Source organism: Passer montanus, unplaced genomic scaffold (assembly GCF_014805655.1).
Source record: "Passer montanus isolate IOZ18808 unplaced genomic scaffold, ASM1480565v1 scaffold3, whole genome shotgun sequence".
NCBI classification, from domain to species: Eukaryota; Metazoa; Chordata; class Aves; order Passeriformes; family Passeridae; genus Passer; species Passer montanus.
The window spans coordinates 16,365,451-16,380,021 of record NW_024367707.1 but is presented as its reverse complement, the minus strand read 5'-3'; the positions used below and the strand labels follow the sequence as shown (position 1 = coordinate 16,380,021).

At 40.0% G+C, this 14,571-nt stretch overlaps 1 protein-coding gene across 4 annotated transcripts in view; it reads right to left on the bottom strand.

The window, feature by feature from the left end:
- CUL4A (cullin 4A) overlaps window positions 1-14,323 on the bottom strand; it is a 34,880-nt gene extending 20,557 nt beyond the window's left edge. For 3 of the 4 annotated variants that reach the window (XR_005628045.1, XR_005628046.1, XM_039714086.1), the window contains exons 1-8: window positions 14,131-14,323; window positions 13,525-13,640; window positions 10,158-10,261; window positions 7,838-7,907; window positions 6,050-6,123; window positions 4,215-4,377; window positions 2,367-2,456; window positions 1,835-1,917 (exon numbers count right to left, since the gene is read on the bottom strand). Coding sequence is in view for 2 of the 4 variants with exons in the window: in XM_039714086.1 (XP_039570020.1) it covers window positions 1,835-1,917; window positions 2,367-2,456; window positions 4,215-4,377; window positions 6,050-6,123; window positions 7,838-7,907; window positions 10,158-10,261; window positions 13,525-13,640; window positions 14,131-14,290 (860 nt within the window). In the remaining 2 variants the exon portion in view is untranslated. The other variant, XM_039714087.1, reaches the window with a different exon arrangement.
- Between the last annotated feature and the right edge of the window lie 248 nt (window positions 14,324-14,571).

Genomic DNA, 14,571 nt, shown 5'->3' with positions numbered 1-14,571 from the left:
AAGACCGCGAATATTTCTGAGATACAAAGTCACAAACCCCAGCAGGTTCACAAAATACACTGAGATGAAAACAGGCAGACACCAGGAGAGTATCAGGGCATCACATTTGACCCCTGCAGTGGTCGTAAGTGAATATGAAATGCTGTTTATACAGACTCTTGTTTTTAACATGGCCATTTTTGGTACTTGCCATATCCCCTGCCATTTCCAACAACTGCTATCTGCAGCTGCTGGCTGTTTCCAACAGCAGGAGTCAGGGTTGTATGAAGTACCATCCCCTGCCCTGGAAGACCTGTTCTGAGTACAGGAGAAGGGACAATTTGTCTGCTTGAGGCCAAGCACCACATCCTAGCAAGCAAAGAAAATGAGTATTTATCTTGGCTAAGGAAGGAGCCAGAAGGTATCTTCTGTATGACCGCTAAGCCATGTGCCTTGGTCACCTACTGACTGACAAGCAGACACACTTCATCTGGTCAGCTATCCAGAGCAGCATTTACTCTTTCAGCTGAGCTGAAAGAATCCCTCTGTGGGCTGCAACAACACACTTGTGTTGTCTCAGGTGTTGTCTGAAGTATTTGGCATGGTGTTTCACATGATGCTTTTATCCTGGAAGTATCATTTCCATCTCAAGATCAGGCCAGTTGCAATTAAACAGCATCCTCTCTGCTGTTTTCAGGTACACACAGAAACAGTATGACTCCAGGAACACCAAGTGCTCCAACTGTAACTGCTGGTTCTTAATACAAGGGAAGAAAATTAGTGTGAAACCTTCTAAAAGTAGGTTTCTAAGTTTTTAAGGGCAAGATTCAATGCAAGTACTTGATGGCTCTCTAGACTGAAAATGTAATGGTATCAATCTATATTTTAGCCTAAATAGTAAATAAATACATGTATCTGCTATAACTTATAAACAAAAATAGTTCCATATATTTCAATGAGTGATTTCACCAGAAAATGCAAGTCACCCTGCAATCAGCATTTACAGGAAGATCCAAGTTCAAGTATGTGCCATGACACACAACACACATGTATATCTATACATCTATATATAAATACACAAAAATACATCTATATATATAAAAGAATAAGTTAAAAAAATTTTTATTCAGTTATCCTTTTTGACATGCCAATAAATCCTCCAGAAGACTAAAACCCAATAAATTTAATGTCACATTCTTAACTAAAGAAAAAAGCAACAGTTTACTACAGGACAAACTCTATATGGATTTATGTAGTGTCAGCTCCTGCAGGCATGTGTTAATCCAACAAAACACAAACTATTACTTAAAATCCAAGTGAAAAAAGGACAAGCAACATCACACAGGACATTGACAATAGCTGATGTACTGTTAAGTACACACCATGGACTGTTTACAAATGATACTCATGTCCTCTGCCTTTCTGGGTTTATTCAGATTTTGTTTGGGTTTTTGTTTGTGGTTTTGCTTTTTTGGTTGGGTTTTTTTCTAATAAGTCTTTCCTTCCCTCAAGAGATTTGTGGCTAAAGATTTTATCAGTACAAGAATGGCTAAAATCAGCTGCTGTTTTGGAAATGGAAATTTGAGGTCTTATACAATGTTTTCTAACTGCAGTATACAGAATTAATATTTCTGAACAATTTTTTCTTTCTTACTGAAAATATACTTTTATTTTGAGGAAGTAACTTTTGAAAAAACCGAAGCCTTTAAAAAAACCTATTTCACAAGCACTCTCAACAAGATAATATCTGTAAGACAATGAAGACATTATCTCAGTGTCTCTACAACCATAGATAATCATACTGATTTATGAAGAATGCTTGACTTACAGTAAAAATGATAAAATTTGTACTCACTGTGTGCTGTGATCTAAATATGTTATTACTCTGTCTCCTTCTTCTTCCAAACGCTTACTAACATGGTGAAGATATTCTGGGACCTAACAAGACAAGACAACGACAAGACAGTTCAACTATAAAGGTATGAAAGACAGCTTATCTTGTTCCATGACAATTAAACTTCATTTTTAAAAGATTACATGAATTGCAAAGGACTGTTCCACCAGAATATTATGTACTACATAATCTGTATTTTATTAATCAATGTAACCTCATACTAAAGGTACTATAGTTGATAATGTGACTTTAGCTACAAAAATGTCACTGTGTTACTACACAATTGTATCTACCAAATTCCATTACAACCTGGGGTCTGCTCCCCCTGTTGATACAATACCACAGTCCATATCAACACACATGTGTGTTCTGAATACCTGTGTGCCAGTAAATTTCACTGGACATTAATACACCATGGCACTACCAAAGTTCTTATGTAAACCCAGAGTTGAGTAAACTAACATAAAAGCAATCATCTACCACATGCACCTACCTCTCTTTCCTGCATTAATCTTTGGCCTTCTGCAGCATATAAACAATTTGTCTCTTCCAGAAACCTCTGTTCAAATGACTCCTTGTAAACCTGGATTGAGAAATCAATTTAGTTACTTACATTAAGCTCACAATAAAAGTATCCTATTTTGTCAGGTGTAAGAGGGCAAGTAAAATTTTAAGGATGTACACAGCTGTGAGAAAAGTCAATGTAACATTAAAAAAAGTCAACGTAACATTAAAAAATTCTCTGTTTGCCCACTGGTTTCAGAAAGACTGAGATCAGACCTGACTTCCCAGAGCAGCAACAATTTGTTTCAGTCATCAGCACCTGAACAGCCTAAATTAACAGGCTTCTGTTTAAGGAACACAGCCCAACACCAGTACCCAACATCACAGCACAGCAATGACATCCAACCCACCCGAGATCTAAACTCCCACTCATACTTCTGCGTCACAAAAAAAACCCCAAACCTCCAACTAGCACAAACCAGGTAAATCTCATCAGTAAAATATTAATATGCTGAGTAACACAACTTCAGATCTGCCAGGTTTCTCTCAGTGGTCCAGGAAAAATGAATTATATCAAATAAGGTGAATTTCTTCTACAGGGAACAAATAAGGTGTGCAAAAAGGACACCAGTAACAATCATAGACATTAAAAAATCTCTGCATAATGACTAACAGTTTATTATAGAAAGGAAATAAGTCAGAATGAGCTACATAAATAAAAAGTTATAACAGTCTGAGGAACTAGGGATTAATATGCAAACAGAGGGACAGTGAAAAGAAAAAGGGAAAATTCCTTGAGTGTGGTGGAAGAATAGAAGAAAATATTTTTCCAAAACACATAACAGAGCTGTAAAACTCATTACATTCTGACCACTTTTTGTCTCGAAAGGACTCCTAGTTGAAGGTTCCCTGCCCAATGCAAGGGGGTTGGAGGCAGATGATCTTCAAGGCCCCTTCCAACCCAACCCATTCTATCACTTTCAAAACTTTAATTTTTTTTCAATGGCTTCTCTCTCAAACAGACTAATTTTTCTGGGATGATAGAGGAAGCTACATATTAAAGTCAAGAGGATTAACATGAAAGGCAGAAAACCAGGTAAGCTGCCTAACCAGAAAGGGATTTTTTATGTAGTCTGCCTCTTCAAACTCCTTCAAACCTTCAGCCAGTTTTGTAAAGCTGTATTGCCACTTTGAAATGGAGCAACCTCAGCAGGTTTTAGGAATGAAGGATAGCTCCAAAGTTTCACTGCAGATCACACAAGGCTGCAACGTTAACTCAAGGACAACCTGTGGAAGCCAGAAGCACAGTATTTGTCAGTCTCCTTGGTTACTTTCTGTCTCTGCTCATGGAAAGTTCCAGTAAGTTGCAGCTTGACATGATCTATCTGAAAACCTTGGCCTTAATATGGCATCCCATTCTAGCCTCAGCATTTCTAAGAAGTTGCCAGTAGAGTGATGTTTTTGTGATGTAGACCCAAGATCTGGACTCCAAAAAGTGACACCTTTTTACAGTGACAGAGAGGGATTTTTCTGTTCCTACATTTACTGACACTAGGATGAGACACTAAGTGATTAAAACAGACAAAATAATGCACATACTAGAAGACCTGTAAATCTATTAAGGCCATTAACTCTGCTAAGGAAAACAGGCAAAGAGGTCTCATTTAAAAATAGCACATGATTGCACATGGTAAAGAAGAGGCAATCGTACCAATGTAATAGCTAGATTTTGCACATTTACTAGGTGAACAGAATAATTTTTGTACAAAACACAACTCAGGCAATCCACACTGTGTTTCAAAACAAAGCTGTTACTAGTGAATGTGGCTGTACTCACCTGCAGATCCGAGAGCATGCTCAACAAACTCCGCAGCAAACTTCTGTCCACAGCTTCACCATTTCGCTCTCGTTCGATCAGCAGGAGAATTCCATCAATAGTCTTGGTCTGAACTTGCTTGTCACTAATGATATGGTTTCTAAACAACTCTAGCCCCATATCCCTATGTGAATATTGGAAATTAGTCACACTGTTGATTATTTTGAAAAATCATACAAATGTTTAAAATATATAGTGCGTATATATATTATACAGAAAAAGAACACATTATTATTCTTTTTGACACTACTCTTTTTGACACCATCCTCCAACAAAACTGTACCAAGAATTATCCTAAAAAGACCAGATCACATGCTACCACAGGCATACACTTCTATGTTTAAAATATATAGTGCGTATTTTTATTATACAGAAAAAGAACACGTTAATATTCTTTTTGACACCATCCTCCAACAAAACTGTACCAAGAATTATCCTAAGAAGACCAGATCACATGCTACCACAGGCATACACTTCAGTGGAGAATTGTTACCAGCTTGTCCAACTTTCACATAGTAGACTAAGTTTCTCTGCTTATTAAAAAAAAACCAAACCTGATCATATACCTGAAAATAAAATTCCCTGCATCAGACATTCCACATATAACCTGTTACCAGCTTGTCCAACTTTCACATAATAGACTATAAGTTTCTCTGCTTATTAAAAAAAAAACAAACCTGATCATATACCTGAAAATAAAATTCCCTGCATCAGACATTCCACATATAATATGTAAATTTTGTTCAAAGCATGAATTCTTGGTATCTGTAGGATCTTATCTTCTCTATCAGATTCTTATTTCATTCTAAGATGATGAGGAATGGTGCCTCTATGCCATGAAGAAGCTAAATGATAATGCAAACTGAGCAATCCTAGATAGAACTTGTTACCTCTGACTTCTTCACATGCATCAGGATTTCAATAAAAGCAATATTCCCAGTGGGAGAAAAATAATACAAAGTATGAACAGACCTCATCACCAATGTTTAGTTAAAAGAAGCGCAACACAAAGAATTGGAGGAAAACTGCTGAAGCTGGGAACAAAAGACATCCACTGGACAAGCAAGAGGCTGGAGAAAGATGCCAAAGCTCTTCAGACAGCCTGAGAAACTCACAAGAGCACAGCAGCCAGCCAGGCAGGGAGAAGACATGCTCTTACTTCAGTACTTTATCTACTTTTTTTGTGGGGAAGGCGCTTCAGATAACGTAGTAACAGTACAAGAAATTTTTGTCAAAGCCTGGGTTTGTTTGCTTGGGCAATGATGTAAAATGCCCCCCAGGGGGGATGCTTTAAAGCAGAATGCCCAAAGATGTGACCATGGTAAGCTGAAAGTACAAAAGCATCATCAAGTGGCCAGAGCTGGAAAGATAATCTGCACCTTGTCACTGTATCTGACTTACTTTAAAAAACAGAGCAAGAAGCTGAATTTTGTCATAAACCAGGAGCAGCTACAGTAATGCTGAGCAGTGCTAAGGTGGGAAGCAGCAGTCAAGGGGAGGTTCCCACAGACCCAGCCTCACCCAGGCTCTGACAACAACAGCTGCACATAAGCCTTGGCTCTGAAGCCTCTGTTCACAGACCTTCCTCTTTTACCCCCCTTGACAGTGAATACTCCTGGGAAAGGAGGACATGACACATGCATATGCTGACACATGCATCTCTATAAACTGACAAAAAATTTTAGACATCTATTATATAGCTCAAATATAATGTGAAAAATTTATTTTCTATCTTTGCAAATGTAATAGCACATCAACACTCTAAAGATTATAGGAATACTTACATGGATACCTACCATATAGAAGGAAGCACTGAATTCTGAAGCACATATGTACGATCCAAAAATAAGAAAATGCTTCTGATCATGATCTGAAATATACAAATAAAATCTTTTTCTCTTCACCTCCATGTGGTATTTTAAATTATAAAACAACTTCTGAAAAACTACATCACAGACACACATCTCATTTACTGATGTAGGTATTTTAAACATTTATGGTGACTTGTACAGCCATGGGTATGCAATCTGCTGAAGTTAATACAATTACTTGGTGGTATTTCCAAGTATATCCAAGACAGTTTTCAAATTCATAAACATTAACTAAATAGTTTTATTACCTTGTTAGGAGTTTTATACCACTGATATACAAAGCTATTCAAACAGTACCTCCAATACAGTCAGTAAACACCCCGAAATAGCAAGCTTCTTGCTTTAAAATAAAAAAAAACAAAAAAACCCAGAGATTTAAACTAAGACAGAAATAAGCTGTGCAACAGAACTTTTCATAGTAAAAGTTAGCTGCCAAAATTGTAAGAAAAATAGAGATACATTACATCCAGCAGTTAAAAGATTAAAAATATAATCTTTTTTTTAAATTGAAGAAGTGGAAGGAGGAGGAGGTGATTTTGTAGCTTGCTAGAATTTTACATTCAAAATTCATTTTTAACTTTACTCATAAGAAGGCTGACAACTCCCAGTTTAGCATTAGTGTAACTCCGGATGTCAGTAACTCCCCCCCAGGCCAGATAGAGATTTCTATTCCCAGCTGTCCACCTACTCCTTTCCTAAAAGACTTCACTGCCTCTGAAGCAACTCTCAGCTGATATAGCTACTGGCCAAGCATATTAAAGTAACCAGCAGTAAGGCTGATTTTTTTTTTCTTAAATAGCACAAGTGCTAACCCAGCACATAGACAAGAAAGCCACTTGCTACAGGTTGTTGCTTTAAGGAAGAAAAATGCTTAGAAGTAATTAAAGCAAACAGTGTTCACAGCATAAGCCCTTTCATGAAAACACAGGTTCATGCTAACTACATTTTCAAGGCAGTATCTTCAACTCTGTTTTCATGAGACTGCTAAATTCAAATAGTTTCCCTAACACCTTCCATTTTTAATTCAGATAAAAAACATATACCTCTGCCCTAACCTCACAAGAAAGCAAAGAACAGTGGATTCAAGGAATGAAAATAGAAATTCAACTACATGAGACATCTGCAGCCAGAGCTAAGTAAGTGACAGTGCAATAAAAACTCATTGTAAAATGTTATTTTGGAATTATAATGATGCCTTCTTAAAGGCAGTTTTCATAGAGTGTGTTTCAGAGAGGACTTTTTTCTGTAGCATAAATCATTGTGGAGGTAGAAGACAAAAAGGGCAGATATAAAGCAAGTTTCAGTTCTTTATCTTTTCTGTTTCTTAGCTCTGTAGTCAGGATAACAACCTCTGCTTTGGAAAGTTAACCTAGTTCTTGGAGGTATCTAAAAGCAAAGACTCTCCAATTACTTGAAATGATGAACAGCAAATAACTTCAGCATTTCTTGGTTAGTTTTTCTTTCCACCCAAAGAAAAAAAGGTCTCAATATATTTCTGAGTGATGTTTAATCCTTATATGAACCTATGAAAGTCAGAATTAACAGAACCTACATTTCAACAAGTTCCCTCAGCCAGCAAAGTGAAAAGCGAAAAGCAATGCTAAAACTTGGAGGAGGAGATGAAGTGCAGTACCAAGTTAAAACTATGACAAACTAATTTTAGCCAGATTTCACACCTCAAGGATATGTACTCTGAACAAACATTCAACTTACCATTTGTCTGCAATGATCTTGCCAGCATTTATTTATCTTCTTTAAAAATAAAAGACTATCCAGAGAATCTGTACAGCATCCATTAAGGAAAACTAGTTTGCCAGTACCTTTAGAGGCCAGATTCTGGAGATGATCTCTGCCAGCCATTAGGCAAAGCTGCTCCATGGATATTCCAATGCTACTGTGCCTGCCAGGGATAAACCCTTAACTGCAGAGCTGCCCAGCACAGTGGCTGGCAGCTCTCCAAAAGGCCTCCCTGTGTTTTCAAGGAATAACACTCCCAGCTCTTCAGTAATACCATCTAGTGGCTGCACTGTGCAACCTTAATATAGATTTAAACAAGAAATCCCACCAGTGTCAAACACACGTTTGTCACCAACTGAGGTGAAAGGGATGGAGAGGTTATTTTGTTTATTTAATGAGTTCACACCGAGCACAACAGGAGTGACCCTAATCTCTTAAAAGCAGTTACAGTTCCAAATAATCCTCAACAAATCCAAATACCACTCTTTTCACATACATCTCCAGGTCACCCTAAGTAATCTACAGAGTTTTCTTCATTACACAACACATCCGACTGTTATTTACAAATAATACATTTCTCATGTATCTCACAAGTAAATCGAAATGAGGCTTTACCTTCCTCTCCCACACATTATCATTTCCAACTCATCCTGGCTAAATCTGATTAATCTGATCTCATGTCCTTGGGATACAAAGTGGTACACCTGTAAAATATTAAATTTTCAACTCTCCAATCCACCATCACCCTATCAATAGGGCAGAGTGAAAGCAAAGTTTGCAAAAACTAGTTTTAAAATGTTTTCTTCATATCATCATCTGAAGTCTGAAAAAGCAGGAAGGTAAAAGATGGTTGTAAGCTGTTTGAAAGAAGACTATAAGATTTGGTTGTCAAAGACCAGGTATGTTAAAGACTACTGTACTAATGTGCTATGTAGAAGCCAAATGTCATCAATAGGACTGCAAAAAAAAAAAGGCTAACTAACAAAAACCAAAACCACACAGCCCAAAACCATGTTGGCACTACATACCATTACAAACCTAAATTATTCTGAGTGTAGGCACCTACCTGGGGAATGCAGTGAACCAACAAACTGAGAGTCACAGTTCAAAGCACATTTAAAGCATTCACCTGGAAAGCAGGTTCATCCTGAGCCCTGGCCATTAGTTTTTTTCTACTTTATCCTATCATCTTCTGCTCAAAAAATCCATAGAGAGCTGCTACATACCATTACAAACCCTAAATTATTCTGAGTGTAGGCACCTGGGGAATGCAGTGAACCAAGAAACTGAGAGTCACAGTTCAAAGCACATTTAAAGCATTCACCTGGAAAGCAGGTTCATCCTGAGCCCTGGCCATTAGTTTTTTTCTACTTTATCCTATCATCTTCTGCTCAAAAAATCCATAGAGAGCTGGGAAACAATGCCAGAAGCCACAGTGCTGTAATATCTGTTCAATATGGCACTCTCCATCCACCATCTGCTTGGCTAAGGCATTTTCCAGGAATCTGGGGACAGCAAGGTGGACATGGACTATTCACCTGTGCTCCAGTCATGCAAGCCCGTGGCTCTTACACAAAGACACCTATGATATAAAGCACCTTCTCAGCATGCAAAGCTTGACTGGCTTCAGGAAACAGAGCTGGCTACAGCCAAGTGTCCACAGATGATCAAAAGGCACTTCTGTGACCCATCAGCCAGAAGAAAAGTCCAGCAATGTAACCTCACTAAACCATGGGGAAATTTACCATAAAACTTCATCCTTCTATGCATCCCAAGACAGCCAAATGAGCTCTTGAACTTAGAGCTCTTCCAGGAACCTCCCAAGATACACATAAGACACATGAAGGCTTGTTGAATGCCTCTGTGATACATCACTGTTGAGCAGTAGTTATTTTTGGTCAAACAGGTACACTGTGTTTGAAAATTTTTTACTGTTGTTGATAATCACTGTGATTTTTTTAAGTTATTGCTGCCATAACCATCACTAACTCACCTGCCACAGAAATTCAAAGCTGCTGAGAAATCTCACAGTGCTACTGACATTTTCTAGATTTAGTGTAAAATTTCCATCCCTATTAAAATGATAGATAAATCCTTACTAGGATGCTACACATCAATACACAAAAATTATTCACCCAGATAACTAAAGGTGCCCATGACTGATTTAAAAACATATAAGCAAAGAACCTCTTTAACACATTGACAATTACTGGTACATTTTTTGCAAAGTCTTGTTTTAAAAAATAATCATTTAAACTAACCATTCTAACCACTTCTGTGCATGACAAAAGGATATTCTCTAAACTGAAGGATTTGTGCTTTCACATGTTCTTCACAGACTTGTCGCAGCTGTTTGTACAGTGTAGCAGAGACTTTGTAAGAACAGAGATTTTCAACAGCCTAAAAACCAAAAAAGGATTATGAATAAGACAAAAAAAACCTTAAATTTTTGTGTCTATGCAATTAAGGCTGACAAAGGAAAAAAAAAATCAGCATTATATGTTCAAGCTGTGCACAAAACCAAAACATCAAAACAAAGTTATGTAGAAAAATTATGACTTCAGGAGTCCTTCCTGATTTTGGTCCCCTCTTTTCTGCTAGATTGTGTCACAAACAAGATCCACCATCACAATCTGGGTCATATTTCAGATGTGCTGTTAAACACTACCAGAATTCTGCTTTCTTCAGTACTGCTCAGCAGTAGAAGTCCTCCAGAAAGTCCATTTTGTGCATTCCTCAGTATGCACACAAGTGCTTTTTTGGGGCAGGAACACAACCATATGAAATATTTTAATTTTTTTATAACTTTAAGTTAGACATTTCAACCAATCGCTCTAAATGGTAAATAAGTATAGTGCCTTTCCTGTCTTTTTATCAACTTATTTCTTCCCAAGTATTTCCACCGATTCACACACGCTGAGGTACATAAACTGAGAGGAAAAAATAATTAAGAAAAACCCCAAACAATAACAAAACCCCCAAAACCAACCCCACATTAACCATTACATAAAGACTTGAACATATTCATTGGGAGTTCATAGGATTTATTTATTTATCCCAGTTTACTAAGGATGCCAATCCTGCCCAAAGCCAAATGTTCTGGTGGTCATTACATCAATATCAACTGCTGTTATATTATGAGGCGATATTGCACAGAACACTGCCAAGGATTTAAAGCACTTTGTCACCTGAGCAGCTAAAACTGACCCAAGAATATTTTCCTCTGCTCCAGAAGATTGTAACCTACCTAATCTAATTTTATTTAAATGCACATAAAAATAGCCTCCACAATTTTGATACAATATTAAAGCAGGCAAACAAACAAAATTATAACACAGTGCCTGTAACATTTTTCATGTGGTCTTAAGGCAAGTAAAATGATAACTTGCAACAAACAGTATTCAGACAATCACTTTGCAGATAATGTTACAGCTACTCCTATCCACCCATCCAACTTTAAGTCTAGTCAGGACTCTCATAATTTTTTCCTTCATTGCTCTACTGTCTTTCCTTTGCTACTACACTGTCCTTTTCTATGTCCTCCAGAAGGGCAGTGCTGCCCCAATTCAGGTTATTTAGGACCTCGTTGCAAAGGTAATTTTCTTTTTCCATTATTTTTATCGCTCACTCCTCATTCAGCACTTCTTTGTACTGCCCCACTTTCTCTATCCCATCAAGTACAAGCTACTTCTATCAAGATCTGTGCAATCTACAACCAATCCCAGACATCATTTCTATTTTAGTCACAAAAAACTGGCTGCCACCCTCCCATTGCTCACTGGCTACATTTCTGCCAAGCACCTTCATGCCTGATTCCATGCTGCCCCTAATGCCTGGAAAGGAGTATCCTTCAGGCTTCCACACAGCCTCATCATTGTTCTTCAGTTTCTTCCCAGCCACTGTGCCAAATTAAATAAATAAATCAGAAGGTCCAACTGTAGGCTGGTACACCAGGCTGGTGCACTGAACTCGAGCAGGCCTCTCACTTCCTCCCACAATGTCAGATAAAGACTCAAAAAAACCCCAAAAAACCACCACAAAGGCCTGATAGTATGAACTGATGCACCCAGAGATATTTTTCCCTGTGGATGATTCTATGCTCACCAACAGGCAGTTAAAATGATCTGTAAATACAGATCAGGTTTCCAATGGATGCTGAACCTCATCTTTTATTCCTCTGGCAGGACAGTAAATACCTGTCCATGCACAGGCACACCGAGCACCACCACCCACTGTGCAGAAATCTTCCTGATTTGCTGTGTTAAGGATTATTCAACCAGCCCTGCACAGTTTTTACAAATAAGAAGGCAAAGAGAAAAAGCAAGAAGTACAATTCTCCCTTCACAGTTTATCTGAAATATCTCTCCTCTTCTGCCAAAACTCAAGCACGTACCCTAGTGATTTCATAGCCATATTACTATAATCTCATTTCTGAGCCTCTGAAAACAAGTTAGGTAACACTCAAAGCATCTGTGGGCTGGTTTTTGGTGGCTTTTTTTTTGCTAGACTTGAAAAAGCAGGGTTTTTCAAATGCTGAATTTAAAACAATAAAATGCTTTATGTTGTTCAAACCTGCAAGTATTAACAGATAAATATATTACAGTCAAGCTTTCAATTTAAAGGGAATAGTTATTTTATATCAATATACATTTACATAACCAGCCATTTTAGACCCATATATTACATACCCTAACTAAAGAGATAAGAATAGTCAGTTCTGAAATCCATGCTCATCTTCTTGAGCAGGGACCCAGTAAGGACTACTGGCCTTCTCCTCTCTCACAGTCTCCCCTTCACAACTCAACTAAACATTTAGAAAATTTTAGGTGTGCATAATAATGTTTTCAGTCCTGGTCTAGCAAGGACATCAATCTGCAAATAAAACACTTGCACCCACAGAAAACTCATAACTAACTTATGTTATGTAGCACAATTTAGTGCATCAGTAGTCTTTTACAGCATGATCACCCTAAAAAGCTGCTACTTCAGTTAAGTATCTCAAAGCACATACATCTGAAATAACACAGAACTAAACCACATAGTTGTAGAAAGTAGAGAAATGGCTCAGGAGTCTCTTTCTCTTTTACCCTCACTAGCCCCCGCTCCAGTGGTCCAGGTGTTCCAGAAATGCTTTTTCACCACTTGAACCAAAAAACTAAGATTGTTATAAAAATCTAACAGTAATCTGCAATGTGGATAAAGGGACAGTTTGTTGCCTGCTCAATCAAGATTCCTTTTTAATTCCCCAAAAGGTACAGAAGTACAGTATTTTAATGCAATAATATCAAATACTTCAACATTACTACTTACAAGAGACCGCAGCATGGACAAAAATCATCATAAAATACTTAACTTCATAACCCTGCTAGAGTAACATCCTGTTTTTCAGCATGTTGAGTGGGCAGAGTATTGAAGATACTAACACTTCAGATCTCAGCCCTGCCCAGGAATAGCTTTCTGTGCCTCCCAAGAGAAACTGCTTTTTCATGGGCCCAGATCCTGGTAGCTCTCTGAGGAACTGATAAACAAAAACTGACTAGAAACAGAGTATGTAGCAAAGTATTCAGTCAACTTTTAACAAATTGAAATACAGTAAGTTGAATGTGTGCCAAAGCAGTTTATTTGCAAAAAAAAAAACGAAACCAAAACCTCATGTCGCTTACCTGGTAGAGCTCTTCAAGGTTGTATTTAATAGAAATGCTACTCTGTATTGCTCCCACCGCTTCATGAAGTTTCTGCCAGGTGTCCTGAGTATAATTATCTGGTAATTTGGGTCTTTCTGTGAAGTAAGACACAGGTAGTTTGAAACCGGCCACCCAACGGGGGGAGCCTGCAGCAATGTCTGTCCCTGCTGCTCCATCAAGCTCTGCCAAGCCACTGTGCTCTTGGCCATGTACGTCTGGCACTCAGAGGGGTCACTAATTCCACCCGAGCCTCTGCACGACGCGCCTCACCCCCGGCTGCTGGGTTTGACGCCCGTGTTCCTTTCAGCGAGGCAACCACCCCGGCCTGGCTTTAATCAGCGCTGACACCACGGTGGCTTTCTGCCCGCTGCCGACGGCCGCTGCCCCCGCGCACGGAGCCCCACGCGTGTCCCCGGGAGCCCTCCACGGGCACGGGGCCGGCAGCGTTATCGGTGTCACCCGGCCGGGTGACAGCGGCGGGGCCCGGCCGCGGGCAGGGGGCGGGGAGCGGCGGGGGCCGCGGTAAACAAAGATCGGGCCGAGCGCACCTGCCAGGACAGAGGGCCCGGCCTGCCCCGAACCCACCTCTGAAGTTCTTGATCACGAGTTTCTTGGAGGAGGCGGTCGCGCCTCCGCCTGCCCCTCCCGCGGAGCGGGTGGCGGTCAGCGAGGCGGGCTTGGTGAGCCCGTTCGTGTGTCCCACCAAGGCCGACAAGTGCGACTTCTTCTGCGGCTCGTCCGCCATCTCCGCCCCGGGCGCCGTGTCCGGCCGGGGCAACGCGCTGGGCTGGGCCGGGCCGGGGCCGGCTGGTCCCCGCCTCCGCCCCCCTCCTCCTCCTCCGCCGCCGCCACCACCCAGCCGCCCTCCCCCACTGCCCGCGGGCGGCTGCCAAGTGCCGCCGGGGGAGGCACCGACAGCCGCCCGCCTGTCCCCGCCCGCCGGGCTCCCGGCTCGGCGCGGGTCCGGGTTCGGGGCCGATCCCGAGTGCGGGCGGCCCGCGGCGCTCGGGAGAGCCAGCCCCGCTC